Below are 17492 nucleotides of genomic sequence, written 5' to 3' on the forward strand. Positions count from 1 at the left end.
TACTTGACATAGTCTGAGGGTCTTTCTTGCTGAACCTTTTGCAGACTCCACAGCTTCCTGAGCTTCTCCCCTTCATTGCAGAGCAGCCCAGTGCTGCTCTTTATAGGGCAAATCCCTACTCTCTCCCAGATGGGGATCATTCTGTAATCAGGGTTGACTAGCTGTAGGCCTCCAGCCCTGAAGGAGCAAGCCACCCTGTTACAGTGTGAAAAGGGTGTTTTATGTGTGAGTTACAGTGTTGAGTGCCTTAAGTCAGTGAGACAGCTCCTCAGGCAGTGCATCAAAGAACTGTACGTAACCACAGGATTTCAGTCCTTTTTCTTTAGGGCGTGAGTTTTATTTCTCCAAATAAAACAGTTCAACATAAGTTCAACATATAAGCCATGTCCTTTCCCCTGACCGCAGGGTCTCCTGATGGAGCTCATCTACTCAATGCAGGTCTCACTCTTTAGATTCTCTGCCTGAGTATAAAGGAGGGTCTCTAGTCCCTTTTGCTGGAGCTTTCCTCCAACAGAGTGACTTCCAGCTAGAGCTGTCAGGAATTTATTGACTAAACATTTCTTTGGATTCATCAAAACCAAAATGTTCTTGTGGAAATGTCTTTTTCAACTAAAATTTCAGTGGGAAGATTTCTTTGGTCCAGGATGAAACTTCAGGTGAAGGAACAAGGGTGGTGGGGGAGAGCGAGAGAAACAGACAGACACACACACAATAGCCAAGTGATTAGAGCACTCCTCTGAGATGTGGGAGACACATATGCATGTCCCTACTCCAAATCAGGTGGAGTAGGGGTTCAAACCTGGGTCTCTCACATCGCTAACCACTGGGCTATTACTAGTGGTGGTGGTTTCTCTCCTGTTAGTAATTTTTCACAAGAGAATTCAAAAGGTCTCATTTTCACTCGGATGCAAAACAAAAACAAATATCCCAATCTCAAAATTACTCACAAAATGGAATTCTTTCTGGCCAGTTCTACTGCCAACCTTTCTAGCCTGCTCCCTTCAAGGTGTGCACTCCCAGGCCTGGTCGCTAAGGAGAAACTCTCTGCTCTTTTCTCATCTCTAGCCTTCTCCCTGAACTCAAGCTTCCCGACAAGCCTGGCTCTGAGTCACAATCTTCAACCACGTGACCCCAGGATTTATTCCCTTCGCCTTGGTGGCATAGGGAGCAGCTGAGTTCTAACCCCCTTAAAAGGGCAGCACATCCTGTGCTCACTGCCAAGTAATTGTATCCCCAAATTTAAAAGAATTATGGTCTAGAGAAACAAAGATCAAGTAGACTAAATTATTAATAATGGTTCCTTGTGATATAAATTCAGAGACGTGATCCTAGTATTTCTCATGTTAAGATTCTTACCATGCTTTAGGACATACAGTGATTTAGACAAGCAAGAGAATTCAAAGTTATGAATAATAACTAATTCTAGAAAGAAAATAACAAAAACAGGCAACAGTACAATGTGTGTGTTCACTTACAATCTCTTCTGAGCTGTCCCCCTCATGAAGAGCTTGCAACAGAGATTACACCTGGGAGATCCAGTTCCTGTAGGGGGCAGCCTTCTCTAGATGAGCTAAAACCAAGTAAATTAATCCCTAAATTAATAGATCCCGTTTAGTTACCTTAGATATTGTGGTTATTGATTACAAAGGGAAATTTGTTTAAAAGTAAGTCAATTCCATGCGAGTTATCATAAATATACTAAAACAGCTATTAAATGGGAAAAGGTAAGTGATCTTGTTAAACTCTATGAAATACAGTAAAGGAAAGAGAGCTTTAGTTAGATTACTTAAAGAAGTCATATGAAGAACATTCACTTCTGTATCTCAATAAACGTAATTTCAATCATAGAGTTAGTCTAGCCTTGGCAGTCTTTGCAAAATTTTATCTCGCTTGAAGTGTGGTGGCAAAATCTTTTTGAGGAGCAGGGCTGGTGTTGACATTTTCTTTCTGTTGCTATGATTTTCTTCTGATGCTATTTTTTGTTGTTTGTTTCTTTCTCTCCATCTCACGCTTTATCAAAGGAAATTTACACGTACTGAATGATGTTCTGTCTTCAGTGATACCAGGGCCACTCCCAGTGAAAACGTGTACAACAGGTGTACCTGTTGAACAACCATAAGCCTAATGCCTACACGAGATTCAAACTCAGTTTTGGCCACACTCTATGTTCACAGTTTGGCCATTTATTATGGATAAGGGCAAATCGTACTGAACAAGTGTTCAAAACTGTGCTCTCACCTTCTTCTAACGCAGTTTGGTCACATCCACAGTGGACAGATAAACTCCTTTAGAACTAGAGTTGGTCCTGAACCAAAACCCTCAATCCAAACTCATGTCCCTGGGGAAATGTGGATCCAGATCTGAACTTTGCAGTTCAGCCAACATATCTGATTGGAATATTTCATCCACAGTAAAGATACACTCACACATAACAACATAGCTGGGCAAATCATACAAATAATTTTCTGCAAACATTCATCAGTTAAAAACAATTTGCTTCACCCATATTTGTACCCCTTTTTAATTTGCTTTCCACAGACATTCAGGCAATCAGTTTTCACTGGCACAAAAGTTTCTGGAAAGCAAATTTCAGTTACATGCACAGATATCTGCAGAAATTTTAAAGCTGCACACACAATTATTTACCCCATCTGACGAAGGAACAGAAATCATAAATTGTGATCGGTCTGACTAATCACACAGTTAACCAAGTCAGCTCGAATAATGAAAATCATATAGGCCTGGTCTACACTGGGGGGGATCGATCTAAGATACGCAACTTCAGCTACAAGAATAGCGTAGCTGAAGTCAACATATCTTAGATTGATTTAGAATCACTTACTTCACGTCCTCCCAGTGCAGGATCGACGGCCGCCACTCCCCCGTCGCCTTTGCTTCTGCCTCTCGCCGAGCTGGTGTTCAGCAGTCGACGGGAGAGCGATCGGGGATCGATTTATCGTGTCTACACTACACACGATAAATCGATACCCGATAGATCGATTGCTACCCGCCGATGCGGTGGGTAGTGTAGACATACCCATACTCACTGAGAACTATTAATGATCAATCCATGGAATCTAACAAAAATCAACAACAAAACAATTCACTAATTTCCAGTAATTTGAGGAATTTGCTCTCTGCTCATGGATATTCTGGGAGCAAAAAATAGAGGTTAGGTTCATCAGATAGGTTATTCACTGCCAATTATTTTCTCTGCAATTTTCTTCTCACAATTAAACTCTAATTCTAGAGTAAGGTAAAGGGAACCTTGGGAATAAAGGCAATGATGATCTTAGTCTCTTGACAGGTAGGTGAAGCAGCTGTGCAACTCCTTGTTTTTTATTTCACAGCGTGGAAATGACTGTAGGCTCTCTGCTATATTCCAGGCACAGGGTGAGAACTACAGAAGGCTGCAGAGTTGGGAATCGGAGAGGACAGAGAAAGGCAATGAGAACACACACACAAAAATAGGATAGCTCAGAAATATGAGTATGCATGAGCCAATATTCTAAGGCCAAGAGAAATATACCATATACAGTTATAGTCCCCTAGTCATCTCCTTTATTTCTGTCTTCCAAAAACAGAGAAGAATGAAGAAGAAGAACAGGAAGCCAGGAGGGAATTAAAACGCAGTCTCAGCAGAAAGGTGATAAAATGTTTTATGTGTAATATACTTGTGTGTATAATAAAGGATGAGAATTTTTCTTTATATTATTCTAAAGTATATTCAGACATACTGACAAAATTCCCTCTCCCATCTCCATTTCCCCAAAAGGTAAACCCTGTTTCAAAGACAGAATGGGCCAAGGTCATCCTTGGTATAAATCCAGCCTGTCCAACTTTCCCTAGCATTTTTACAAGGCAGAACACTACTGAGGGTTTTTGAAAATCCCACCCACAGTGCCTCAGTGATGCACAGTGTCTCTCAGAGCTCTTAGTGGGATAACAGCACAGTCCTGATCCATCAAGTGTATCTAAATCACTAAAATTGATTATCAAGACCAAAGTAGTAAAACATTGCAATGCAAGACTCTCCCAACAGGTAATGTATAACTTTTTGCTTGTCTTTCCTAGTCTAGTCAATACAAGAGAGAACCACAATATACAAAATATTTATCATTGTGCCCAAGTCAATTATTAAATTGTGTTACTTTTTGGATTGTGATCTTCCTGTTAATCTCATGGATGTCTCTTTTTTCTGAATAATGAGAAGTTTAAAACCTTAAAAATAATTTTACATATATATATATAATGCACACATTCTATATATGTGTGTGCACATATTATGGATGGGGCAAGGCCAGATGGCTACAGTAAAGTAGTAAGGAACAGGCATGTTAGCCCCAGGCTAACCAAATCCCTAGTACCATGGTAACCAAATGGCAGTTGCTCCAGGTTAATCAAGACACCTGGAGCCAATTAAGATATTTCTAGAAGGCAGTGGAGATAGCTACATTGATTGGGCCACCTGAAGCCAATCAAGGGCTGACTGGAACTAGTTAAAAGCCTCCCAGTTAGTCAGTGAGATTTGGATGTGGGTGTGTACACGTACACGTGTGTACACACACACTGCTGGAGGACTGAGGAGTACCAGCATTATCAGACACCAGGAGGAAGGTCCTGTGGTAAGGATAAAGAAGGTGTTTGGAGGTAGGCCATGGGGAAGTAGTCCAGGGAGTTGTAGCTGTCATGCAGCTGTTACAGGAGGCACTATAGACAGCTGTGATCCACAGGGTCCTGGGCTGGAACCCGGAGTAGGGGGCGGACCCTGGTTCCCCCCAAACCTCCTAACTCCTGATCAGACACAGGAGGAGTTGACCCAGACTGTGGGTTCCACCAGAGGGGAAGATCACTGAGGTGAGCAAATCTGCCAATAAGCGCAGGACTCACCAAGTTAGAGGAGGAACTTTGTCACAATATATTATTAATTATATATAATGTGATCCTGAAGCAACAAGCACATACAAAATTAAAATTTTTCTAATTATGTCTAAATTGCTTGTACACATGTGCATATTATGCAGATTAGGGCTATATTCTGCTCTCCATTCAACCAATGCAATGTATTGTCATACTAGATCAGATCCAAGGTCCATTTAGTTTCATATCCTGTCTCTGACAGTGGACAGCACCAGATGCTTCAGAGGAAGGTGTAAGAACCCCATAGTAGACAGATGTGGGATTATCTGCCCCCTACCCCGAGCTCATCCTGGTCCCTAATAGTTACAGATTAAACCCTGAAGCAGAAGGTTTAATATCCCTTCCAGAATTGTGTTATTAATTGCAATAATGTTGGATATTCTTGCTATCCATACAACTATCCAATCCCTTTTCAAATCTTGTTTAGTTTTTGGCCTCAGTAACTTCCTGTGGCAATGAGTTCCACAGTTTAATCAAACATTTTGTGTGAAAGTATTTCCTTTTATTGGTTTCGAATTTGTGACCTTTTAATTTCATGGAATATCCCTGTGCGCTTGGGTTACGAGAAAGGGAGAACAGAAGTTCCCAATTTACCTTCTCTATTCCATTTCTTATTTTTTATCATGTCCCCTCTTATGGGTCTCTTTTCTAAGGTAAACAGTCCTAGCTTTTATGATCTCTCTCCATATGAGAATTTTTTCAAGACCCTTGATCATTCTCATTGTTCTTCTCTGTACCCTTTCCAGTTCTGCAAAATCCTTTTTGAGATGAGGAAGCCTCATAATATGACATACAATTTTCATACACTTTCAAAAATATATGTTCAATAGGATAATTTTGTTTACTGTGACAATTATTAATTTGTAGTTTGATTGGGGTGACTCAGATCATTTGGTTCAATATCATAATATAGACTCTCTGATTCACAAATTCCTTTTAGTTAGAGAAACCCATCAAAAACCTGTTCCTTTTTTTTTGGTACTGAAAAACAGATGATTGTAGGTATTAATGTAAATACTAGCATTGTCTAAGAGGGTAAATAGCACCAGTGTAGCAAAGTAAAAACTAGTGTTCTGGAGATGATCTGTCAAGATTCTTTGTGGCCTGTCTGACAAAGATTAATTTTATACTCTAAGAAACTAGGTTGCACTGCTTTCCAGTTCCTGTTTGATGTTCCCAAGATGGTGCCTTTTTTTAGACACCTGAAAGTGACCCTGATTAGAAATACCTTTAATGTTCTCTTGAGGTTACATCATACCCTAGGTTTTATTTTGGCTTATTCGATTTACTCTTTTCCACCTCCTGTTCACAGCTCAGTCTGAGACCTACAGTGGCTGAACTGCAGGCAAGAAGAATCCTACGTTTCAATGAATATGTGGAGGTAACAGATTCCCCGGATTATGATCGCCGAGCAGACAAGCCTTGGGCAAGGTTAACTCCTGCAGACAAGGCAAGGGACAAATAGAGATTGAATTCTATAACTTTCAAAATATTTCTCCGGTCTTATTTGCAGTCCCTCCACACCAGTATCATTAATGACCTCTTCTTGAGGCAGTGACATTGTCATGGTACCATGTGTTGCCCACACATAGCAGAACCCACTCAGGTGCCTATTAAAATTGTACTTACCAGCTCAGTTGTGGCAATTCAGAGATGAATCTCTCACATTTTTTAAATCCCTCCTAGGCCAGTTACATCACTGCTATCAGCTTTTAGTTGAAGTCCTTGGAATTCAACCAAAGATTCTGCAGTCAGAGGCCTACATGCTGGCCCTTAAGTGCTGCTTTTAAAACTAATTACAGTGAATAACGGGCTCTCCCATTACTGTAAAAATGCTTGGCCACATGAATACACCATCACTACAGTTGTCAGGTGACCAACTGCATGCATACACCATTGGAAATAAACTCAGCCTTCAACATCAAAATCCTGCATCTTTACCCTGCAATTTAACAGAGCAGTGAGATTAACTAGGTAGTAGAGAGAACTTTAAACAGTGGGAAAAGCTAGCAGCTTTTCTTATTTACTTATTTAAGCAGAATTTTAAAAATTAGGTAAAATAATTCAGAAGAAAGGTCATTTTTTGGGGGTGAAAAGTCATAAAATATTTCAGGCTTACTTTACTAAAAAATGGATTCATGTCTGAGAACAGAGTGTTTTCATTCTTTGTGGCTGCAGATAACTTGAGAGGGCCGAGCATAAGGAACCAGCTCCCACTCAGAAGGCAGTGGTAGCTACTAAGCCTGGTCTACACTAGGCGTTTAAATCGGTTTTAGGAGCGTAAAACCGATTTAACGCCCAACCCGTCCACACCAAGAGGCCCTTAATATCGATATAAAGGGCTCTTTAAACCGGTTTCTGTACTCCTCCCTAACGAGAGGAGTAGCGCCAATATCGGTATTAACATATCGGATTAGGGTTAGTGTGGCCGCTGATCGACGGTATTGGCCTCCGGGAGCTATCCCACAGTGCATCACTGACCGCTCTGGACTGCAATCTGAACTCGGATGCAGTGGTCAGGTAGACAGGAAAAGCCCCGCGAACTTTTGAATATTTCCTGTTTGCCTAGCGTGGAGCTCCGATCAGCACGGGTGGCGATGCAGTCCGAAATCAAAATAAAAAAAGAGCTCCAGCATGGACCATGCGGACGTGATCGCTGTAAGGGCAGGCAAATCCGTTCTATCAGCGCTCCGTTATAGAAGATGAAATTCAGAATCATTTTTAAAAATTCTCCAGACAGAACCCGGAAGTTCCAAGGGGCGGGGGAGGCTGCGGGAACTATGGGATAGCTAGGGAATAGCTACCCACAGTGCAACGCTCCAGAAACCGACGCTAGCCTCGGACCGCGGACGCACACCACCGAATTAATGTGCTTAGTGTGGCCGCGCGCACTCGATTTTATAAAATCTGTTTTACAAAACCGGTTTATGCAAATTCGGAATAGTCCCGTAGTGTAGACGTACCCCTAGTCTCAGCTACCAAGTGACTTTAGCAGTTTGCTCCAAGTACAGTGAGTTACACTGTTCTAGCCTAGAGGGAACAAAGACCTGAGATGCTGTAGCAGCATCTGCATCAGAGAGGAAAGGGCTGTCCATGCCAGCCATAAGTGGGGAAAAAAAGATGACTGTGCCCACTGATACTGTCTGAGCATCTGTGTGCAATGCTGTCACTAATTAAATCCTGACATTACTTTCTGCTTTCACAACAAGCCGAGGGACACCCTCAAATGAGGAAGCAGTTATATACCTTGCCAGAGACTCACAATACTTTCAACTAGCATTACCACTTTTTTCAGAATTGAGTTTAGGTCAACTGGCTTTTGTTCAGGCCCGATCTATGCCAGATATTGGGAGAGCATGCAGACTGGTACATCTGAGTCTGATGGAAAGGGGCCCTAAAGCAGAAAGTCACCAGTACATTGAACTCACTGTAGCCCATATTTCCTCATGATCTCCCCTCGTGGTTTTATAATGGTTGAACAATAGGGCTGTCAGATCTGAGCCCTGCAAGACCTGACAGTTGAAAGCCCTGAAAGAGAGGACGTCACCCAACACCATCCTGTCACTATTCCTCTGAAAAGAATGAGTGGATGAATTATCACGTGATCCCATCTACTCTTGCCAGCCTGCAGTTACTTCAGCAGCCCCTCATAACAGGGGTTCTCAAACTGGGGGTTGGGACCCTCAGGGGGTCACGAGCTGTCAGCCTCCACTCCAACCCCACTTTGCCTCCAGCATTTATAATGGTATTAAATATATTTAAAAGTGTTTTTAATTTATAAGGAAGGTCGCACTCAGAGGCTTGCTATGTGAAAGGGGTCACCAGTACAAAAGTTTGAGAACCACTGCCTCATAATCAACTGTCTTAAAGGCCTCTGAAAGATCAAGACATTTGGCCTTAAGTCTCCTGAGGAGATCCTCAGCCATGGTGTTTCCATGCCATGCTCAGGTCTGAAGGAATCCCGGGTGCTTCACATTATTGGATATCTCTAACGCGCACAAAAGAAGCAGACAAGTTGAGAGAGGTGAATGTAGGAGTGTGAAGAGAGGCAAGAGAAGCTGGCATGAATCCTCAGATTTTTTTGTTGTGAAATGGCCGTAAACTGCAGGATCCAGTTATGACATTAGCCCACAAGGAAAGAGCTGGTCATTCCTGTTACTATTGATCATACTGTGAAGAGCACTGTTTTCTTCGAGAGGTTTGCACCTTACACAGTACAGCACACTGTTTGGGTGCAATTCTGTTAAGCTGCTTGTTCCTCTGTCTTTCTGGAGAGAATTACTTTTCTTTTTTTAAGACAAATCAGTAGGGCATTTCAGAAAAATCTATTCAGCTGTCCCATTCCCCTCTTTGACACCCCCCCCGCACCCCCCACAAAGATACCTGCACGATTTCTGTGCTAGAAAGGGGTGGTTTCTGGACCAAATTGTATAGAAAATTCAAGATCCTGCAATACCAAGTAAGGCAGAAGTTCTCAACCTTTTTCTTTCTGAGCTCCCCCCAATATGCTATAAAAACTCTACGGCCCACCTGTGCCACAGCAGCTGGTTTTCTGCATATAAAATCCAGCGCCCACGTTAGTGGGTAGCAAGCAGGGCAATTGCCTGAGGCCCCATACCACAGGGGCCCATGCAAAGCTGCATTGCTCAGGCTTCATCCCCGGGTGGTGAGGCTCAGGGCCCTGGGCTTCAGGTGCTGAACATTCTCTATTCCCCATGAAGTCTTCAGGAGTTGAGTGCACTCAGCACCTTGCAGGAAACTGAGGTGAGCAGTCCTGATGCAAATAGCGACATTATTGATCTGCACTGGGAGTTGCACCAAGCAAACTATACTGGTAGCTAGCGCTGATAGGTCAGATCAGTGTAGATGAGGCCTCAAGTCACAGAAGATCAGAGTGCCACGTTTAGAAATGATACAAGAAAAGCTTGATTGTTCATGATAGCAGTGGAACTTTTTCACTTATAGGTCACCTGTTCAGGTCTGGCTAATAATGGCTGAAAGTCATTATCACCACCTGAGAGACAAGGACCAATAAAATATATTACCTCCTCCACCTTGTCTCTCTGATATGCTACAACAACACTGCATACATTATTACCCACCTGAAATACATTTTTAGGCTCAATACATTTTGTAATGACACAGCACAGTTGGCACAAATTGGTCCCCATGTTTTCAGTCTTAGCAGAGAGGCAAAGGGTCCAGTGAGTGGAGATTCCATTACCTCTTTTCTCTAGAAGTGGTCCCTCTAGGTCCAGTTGAAGCACATCAGTGGAAAAGAGGTCTCCTGAGGTCTCTTCCAACCCTAATCTTCTATGATTCTATGAAGTCGTCGCTATACCAGTTCTGTGGATGCAGGACTCTGGTATCTTGCCTATCAATATGGTATTTGCTTAAAAACAAGGGGGCGGGGGTTTGCAATATCTGAGCTGTGTGTCTTTCCTTACTATTGCAGCAGCCTTGTGCTAGTGTATCATTGGGGTTAAGCAGGACAGTCCCCTGCTGGAATGTGAGATTTATCATTTAGGAGATGGCATTCTGATGACACAGCGTCAACTTATCACACTGGAATTCTGTCCTGCTTTGAAAGACGTTGCTCTTTAATGAGCTGCTTTTTTAAAGGATTACTCAGATGGCATTACTTGTATTAGAAACACGGAAAGGAGAAAGAGAGAGAATAAACCTTACACTGAACAGCAGGGTCTGAAAGCAGTGGTTTAAAATGTTTATAGATTTGAACCAAAAGCATTTATAGCAATACCTGTGTGTGTAGAGTGCTGGCCATTTAAGAAATTATATGAATTATATAGTGAAGTAAATGGATTATCATTCTTTTTACATAGGCATTAAGGACTGTCATTTTAAAGTATGCTGAATTTCTGCTGTTCTTTAGTATCTACCAGCTGAAAACACGGCTCTGGACTGTCCAAACACCTCATGGAATGTTACATAAAATTGATCAAACCGAGTGACTAATTTCCATTTGAAAAGTGGCATTCATCTCGCATTCCTAAAATCTTATCTCCAGTTGGGAGCTATAGGAATCTTGCAGTTTATGCAATTGCTATGCATGTATACTATGCATGTATGACTCATCCTCCCCTCCAGGGCTGTATGCTGTGATAATCTCTTTGCAGATGCATACTAAACAGGTGGCTGTCGGGAGTAACAAATTCCCTTTCCCTGCTTCTTTTGTAGCAAATGCCATGTTTTGGGGGAGGGATTTTCTGGCCCCAGATATTTTCTTATGGCTTTCCTAAAAATAGTTTTACTGCTTCAAATAACCATAATTGAAAGAGCCATTATGTTCTTGGGATCAGAAGTGTGCAAGAATGATGGATTAAATGAAAGGATTTAAGTGAAAAGTAAATGGAAAACAATAGAGATGAGGGTATTTTGCACCTCACAGGAGTGGGACCTTGTTCTGTTAATGTATTTTTACTGGATGTTCACCTTTCTGATGTTTGTGCATGTTTTTAATTAGGCAGCAATACGGAAAGAACTGAATGAATTTAAAAGCACAGAAATGGAAGTACATGAGGAAAGTCGACAGTTTACAAGGTGAGTAAAAGTACCTTTTGGCATAAAGCCACTGATGTGAATGTATCATATTTAGTCTCTGCCTTTCCCAAGTCCTCTAGAGTTGTACTGTAATTAATTCCTTGACCCTTAGCTGGTGGGATTTCCCAGTGTTGCTGATGTGATCACTGAAACCACATAATTTGATATGGCAATGAGGATAACCAGAATGGAATAGATTTTAAATGGAAAAGATTGCTTATGAAATCTGAGAAATAATCCTTTCATGCATTTTATTGGATTCAGCATGTCCCAGATGAAATTAACAGTCTGCACATATGGGAGGATAGCCCTGCTTCCACAGAATCACTGAAAACTATATGAAAGTATGTGTTAGTGGGTGCTTTGGGGCACTGGAATCAAGCTAGCAGTCTAGCAAACTTCACAAAGTCCATCCCCATTCTGGAGAACTTCCTAACAATTGCCAGAGCTCCTAACAATCTTTCGGAAATTTGCCAGATTCAGACATTCCATTCTAACATCCCTGATTTGACACAAATAACATTATAATATGCATCTCTGTTTGGACCTGTGCCATAGATCTCACCAAGATATTTCAAATAAGCCTCCTTTGAAGTATTCAGGATAAGTTATCTTGCAGCTAGGATGTGGCAAAAAAGAACTAAAAGAATTTTCAAACTATGATTAATACCTGTCTTTCTTAAATCCCATATCTTTAAAAGGGCATGTCCAAATAACCTTAAATTTGGTCTAAAAATAGTTTGCTGGCTACAGATCAAACAAAACAAATGTGAAGCTAATAGGAGTTTGTGTGGATTTTAAATTAGGAATCAGAAGGTACTAATAGTGGAAATCAATTTTCCACTCAAGCTACTGCAACTCCATAAGGATTACTCAATATATTGTTATTGTATTAATAATAAACAAGGCCCTGATATTTTTAAAACCATTATATAATTATCAAATAGACATTATAGGGAAAGTGGTAGCCTATATTTAGGTTACCTAACAATTCCCATTATAATTATTTTTTCTGACAGTTTTTTGAGGAGCTCTAATGTCTCTATGATTTGCAGCAGGATTTTGAGGTCAGGTGTGTGCTTTTTGTTGTCCCCATGAAAACCTGTTCTGATTTATCCAAATTCTAAGCTTCTGAAGATTGCATTTAGCAGTCTGCATTATGCCCAGTAGAGCTTGCTGCTAAAATCATTCAACCAGTGCTTGATTTGTAATGAAAAAGATGCCAGGGCTCAAGCAATTTTTTTTATTCATAACTGATGCAGCAAGGCTAGAAGTGCTAGGGCGATAAACTGCCACGCCTAGAGGTGCTGGGGCTCAGCCCTGGCAAGCCCTAGCACAAATTAAGGACTGCATTCACCATTGCATACACCATGCTCCCCTAATCTGCAGCAAGGGAGATTTTGGTTAGATATTAGGGAAACGTTCTAACTATAAGGATAGCTAAGTATTGGAATAGGTTATCAAGGGAGGTTGTGGACTAAATGGCCTCTTGAGGTCCCTTCCAGCCATATATTTCTATGATTCTATAAAAACTGAACCTTCAGATAAGACACACACAAAAATTGATCTGGGTCCCTTCCTCCCACTGCTATTGCTGCCACCACTCCATGATTGTGTGTGATCCTTTAGTTAGACTGTATCAGAATGCATACTCGCAGGGAGACAGAATTGGGCTAGATGATCAACTTTAATTCTGGCATTTCCTAATTTTTGAGTGCTTGACTTTACAACTCTTTTAATATAAGGTTTTTAATATAATTATAATAATACCTAGCACTTCAGTGCAGTTTATAAACATGAACTAATTGATTCTCATAACACTTCACGAAGCAGGTAAGGAAACGTTGTCATTTTTACAAACGGGAAAACTGAGCCAAGGATTATACCCATACATACAGGTAGGGATTAGAACCCAGTGTTTTGCTTAGACTTAGAAAATGCCCCTCACGAATATGGATACAGATCACTAGGCCAAGTGCATAACTAGTGTATCTCCATTTGGCTCCCTGTGTCTTGTATTCCTTGTACTTCAGTTAGTCTTTAGGATATCTAAAAATACAGGTTTAGAAAAGTGCAATATAAAGTAAATTGCAAGAGAGAATATTCTGTGCTATGAACTGATACAACTGGAATGTAACTCCTTGATTACATCATTATGAATTATATGGCAAAATTAGCACATATTTGTACAAGAGACACCAAAGAGGAACTTGGAAGTGTTTCTCACCAACACTGAAAACAGCAGTTGATGGACACAGATTGCAGCAGGATTCTCGTAACCAATGAGTCCAGGTGGTCCTCAAGCAGCTACTGCCTGAGGAAGACTCGGCCCCAAAGTGTCCCCTCCCTGTTAAAATCATAGAAGATTAGGGTTGGAAGAGACCTCAGGAGGTCATCTAGTCCAACCCCAACTAAATCATCCCAACCAGGACTTTGTCAAGCCAGGCCTTAAAAACTTCTACGAATGGAGATTCCACCACTTCCCTAGGTATCCCATTCCAGTGCTTCACCACCCTCGTAGTGAAATAGTTTTTCCTAATATCCAACCTAAACCTCCCCTACTGCAACTTTAGACCATTGCTCCTTGTTCTGTCATCTGCCACCACTGAGAACAGCCAAGCTCCATCTTCTTTGGAACCTCTCTTCAGGTAGTTGAAGGCTGCTATCAAATCCCCCCTCACTCTTCTCTTCTGCAGACTAAATAAGCCCAGTTCCCTCAGCCTCTCTGAATAAGTCATGTGCCCCAGTCCCCTAATCATTTTCATTGCTCTCCGCTGGACTCTTTCCAATTTGTCCACATACTTTCTGTAGTGGGAGGCCCAAAACTGGACACAATACTCCAGATGTGGCCTCACCAATGCCGAATAGAGGGGAATAAACACTTCCCTTGATCTGCTGGCAAAGCTCCTACTAATGCAGCCCAATATGCCATTAGCCTTCTTGGCAACAAGGGCATACTGTTGACTCATATCCAGCTTCTCATCCACTGTAATTTCCAGATCCTTTTCTGCAGAACTGCCGCTTAACCTGTCGGTCCCCAGCCTGTAGCGGTGCATGGAATTCTTCCGTCCTAAGTGCAGGATTCTGCACTTGTCCTTGTTGATCCGCATCAGATTTCTTTGGGCCCAATCCTCCAATTTGTCTAGGTCACTCTGGACCCTATCCCTACCCTCCAGCATATCTACCTCTCCCCCCAGTTTAGTGTCATCCGCGAACTTGCTGAGGGTGCAAACTATCCCATCGTCCAGATCATTAATGAAAATGTTGAACAAAACCAGCCTCAGGACCAACCCCTGGGGCACTCCGCTTGATACCGGCTACCAACTAGACATCAAGCCATTGATCATTACCCATTGAGCCCGACATTCTAGCCAGCTTTCTATCCACCTTATAGTCCATTCATCCAATCCATACTTCTTTAACTTGCTGGCAATACTGTGGGAGACCATATCAAAAGCTTTGCTAAAGTCAAGGTATATCACGTACACCACTTTCCCCATATCCACAGAACCAGTTATCTCATCATAGAAGGCAATCAGGTTGGTCAGGCATGACTTGCCCTTGGTGAATCCATGCTGATTGTTCCTGATCACCTTCCTCTCCCCCAAGTGCTTCGAAACGGATTCCTGGAGGACCTGCTTCATGATTTTTCCAGGGACTGAGGTGAGGCTGACCAGTCTGTAGTTCCCCGAATTCTCCTCCTTCCCTTTTTTAAAGATAGGCACTATATTTGCCTTTTTCCAATCGTCCGGGCCCTCCCCTCATCGCCACGATAATGGCCAATGGTTCTGCAACCACATCAGCAACTCCCTCAGCACCCTCGGATGCATTGCATCTGGCCCTATGGATTTGTACATGTTCAGCTTTTCTAAATAGTCCTTAACCTGTCCTTTCGCCACTGAGGGCAGTTCACCTCCCCATACTGTGCTGCCCAGTGCAGCAGTCTGGGAACTGACCTTGTCTGTGAAGACCAAGGCAAAAAAAGCGTTGAGTACTTCAGCTTTTTCCACATAATCTGTCACTAGGTTGCCTCCCCCATTCAGTAAGGGTCCCACACTTTCCCTGACCACTGCTTGTTGCTAACATACCTATAGAAACCCTTCTTGTTACCCTTCACATCCCTTGCTAGCTGTAACTCCCAATTTTGCTTTGGCCTTCCTGATTACATCGCTGTATGCTCAAGCAATATTTGTATACTCCTCCCTAGTCATCTGTCCAAGTTTCCACTTCTTGTAAGCTTCCTTTTTGTGTTTAAGCTCACTGAAGATTTCATTGTTAAGCCAAGCTGGTTGCCTGCCATATTTGCTATTCTTTCTGCACATCGGGATGGTTTGTTCCTGCACCCCGCAATAAGGCTTCTTTGAAATACAGCCAGCTCTCCTGGACTCCTTTCCCTCTCATATTAGCTTCCCAGGGGATCCTGCCCATCAGTTCCCTCTGTTCTCTCTGATTGGCCTGTGGCAGGAAGGAGTAATTACACTGAAGTCAGTGGAGTAACACTAGAGAAAAAACATTGCTGTTCAGAGCAGAATCAGGCACAGATGTTGTAGGATTGCAATTCTGGGAGAAAGGAAAGCGCTTCAGTCTCCTTAAGGCCCTGTTGTTAAAAGGAATATAACTCATGTAGTTCACTAATAACATTGGACTGAAAAAGCAAAAGTTGGGTTAGGTCTAATAGTATCGTGGGCAAGTAACTTTGGGGCAGAGAATGAATTATTCATTTAAAAGAAAAAAGAACTATTTAGGAAATACAAATTAAAAGTGAGTTGCAGTCTGCAGCTGGTCAGAACAGATTTGCTCATAAAATTCAGTGGTAGGATGAGAAGATAAAGGAGCTACTTCTTATAGGTTATTATTAATCTGTTTTCACAGTTCTCTTGCCTTACCCAAATTTGATACTGAGCTTTGGATACACAATAAAGATAAAAGCTTTGACACTTGTTTGTCTACAAAATATAATGGTCAAAGCCTTCCTTTTAGCCCTGATAATGTAGCCTAATTCCTTGTGTAATTACACAATTATAATAACTGGGTCATTTTAGATGTACACCTAAAAAAGTGAATTCCTAAAAATATAGTCTTTTTATTAACAGAATAAGAATAATTTACCAATTTGTAAACATTCAGATTTGGGAAGCCGACATAGTGCATATTTATAAAGTGCTGTGTTATTTTTAAAAACATCTCACCCTCACATGAGTTTCATCATTCAACCTCTGCAGTCATTAGACACCATTCTAATTAATACAAATACTAAAATCACACATCTGACTTTGCAAATTAATATAACCTCAGCTAGCTATCCACCTGCTTAACATGCAAATATCGGGTTTTGCAGATAAACCCATTGTGCCCATACTTTAAAAAGTGACCCTATATATAACTATGAATTATATTATATTATATTATATTGCAGTAGCGTGTAGCTTGTTTTCTCTTGGCTTGAAATATCCCTCTATATCAGAAGAAAATATATAATCACATCTACCCAAAATATCAAATTTTGGGTAGAATTTTGAATGAATTATTCTCAATATAGTATTTTTATATTTTCCATGCATGTGTATACATTTTGAAACTATTTAAACAGAAATTCATGTCCTTGATGATAGGTTATATTACCAGTCCTGGTGCTCTTCTAATACTTTATCTGGCATAACTGACTGTGCTAATAAGAAGATAATATTGTGCAAGTGCAAAGTATCTTTCATCCTAAGACTTCAAAGCAACATGCAAATATGTTTAAGTATTGTTATCCCCATTTTACAGATAATGAAGCAGACTTAAAAGTAATGACCTGTTTTTCAGAGATGCTAAGCTTTTCTGATTCCCAATCAGTTGTTTTAAACATGAGACACAATTGATCTAGTTTGGATCTCATTTACATCAGTGAAAATCAGGAACAGCTCTGTTAAGTCAATGGAGATAAATAGGTGTGAAATCAAAACCAGGCCCAATGCCATTATCCAATGAAACAATAAGACTCATAACTTTTATTTGATTTAATATTT

The 17492-nt window shown here is 41.2% G+C and overlaps 1 protein-coding gene across 3 annotated transcripts in view; it reads left to right on the top strand.

The window, feature by feature from the left end:
- PHACTR2 (phosphatase and actin regulator 2) overlaps positions 1-17492 on the top strand; it is a 121979-nt gene that overhangs the window by 97308 nt on the left and 7179 nt on the right. For all 3 annotated transcript variants that reach the window (XM_045010827.1, XM_045010829.1, XM_045010828.1), the window contains 3 exons: positions 3585-3646; positions 6233-6370; positions 11405-11481. In XM_045010827.1, the coding sequence (XP_044866762.1) occupies positions 3585-3646; positions 6233-6370; positions 11405-11481 (277 nt within the window). The remainder of the gene's footprint in view (positions 1-3584; positions 3647-6232; positions 6371-11404; positions 11482-17492) is intronic.

Source organism: Mauremys mutica, chromosome 3 (assembly GCF_020497125.1).
Source record: "Mauremys mutica isolate MM-2020 ecotype Southern chromosome 3, ASM2049712v1, whole genome shotgun sequence".
NCBI classification, from domain to species: domain Eukaryota; kingdom Metazoa; phylum Chordata; order Testudines; family Geoemydidae; genus Mauremys; species Mauremys mutica.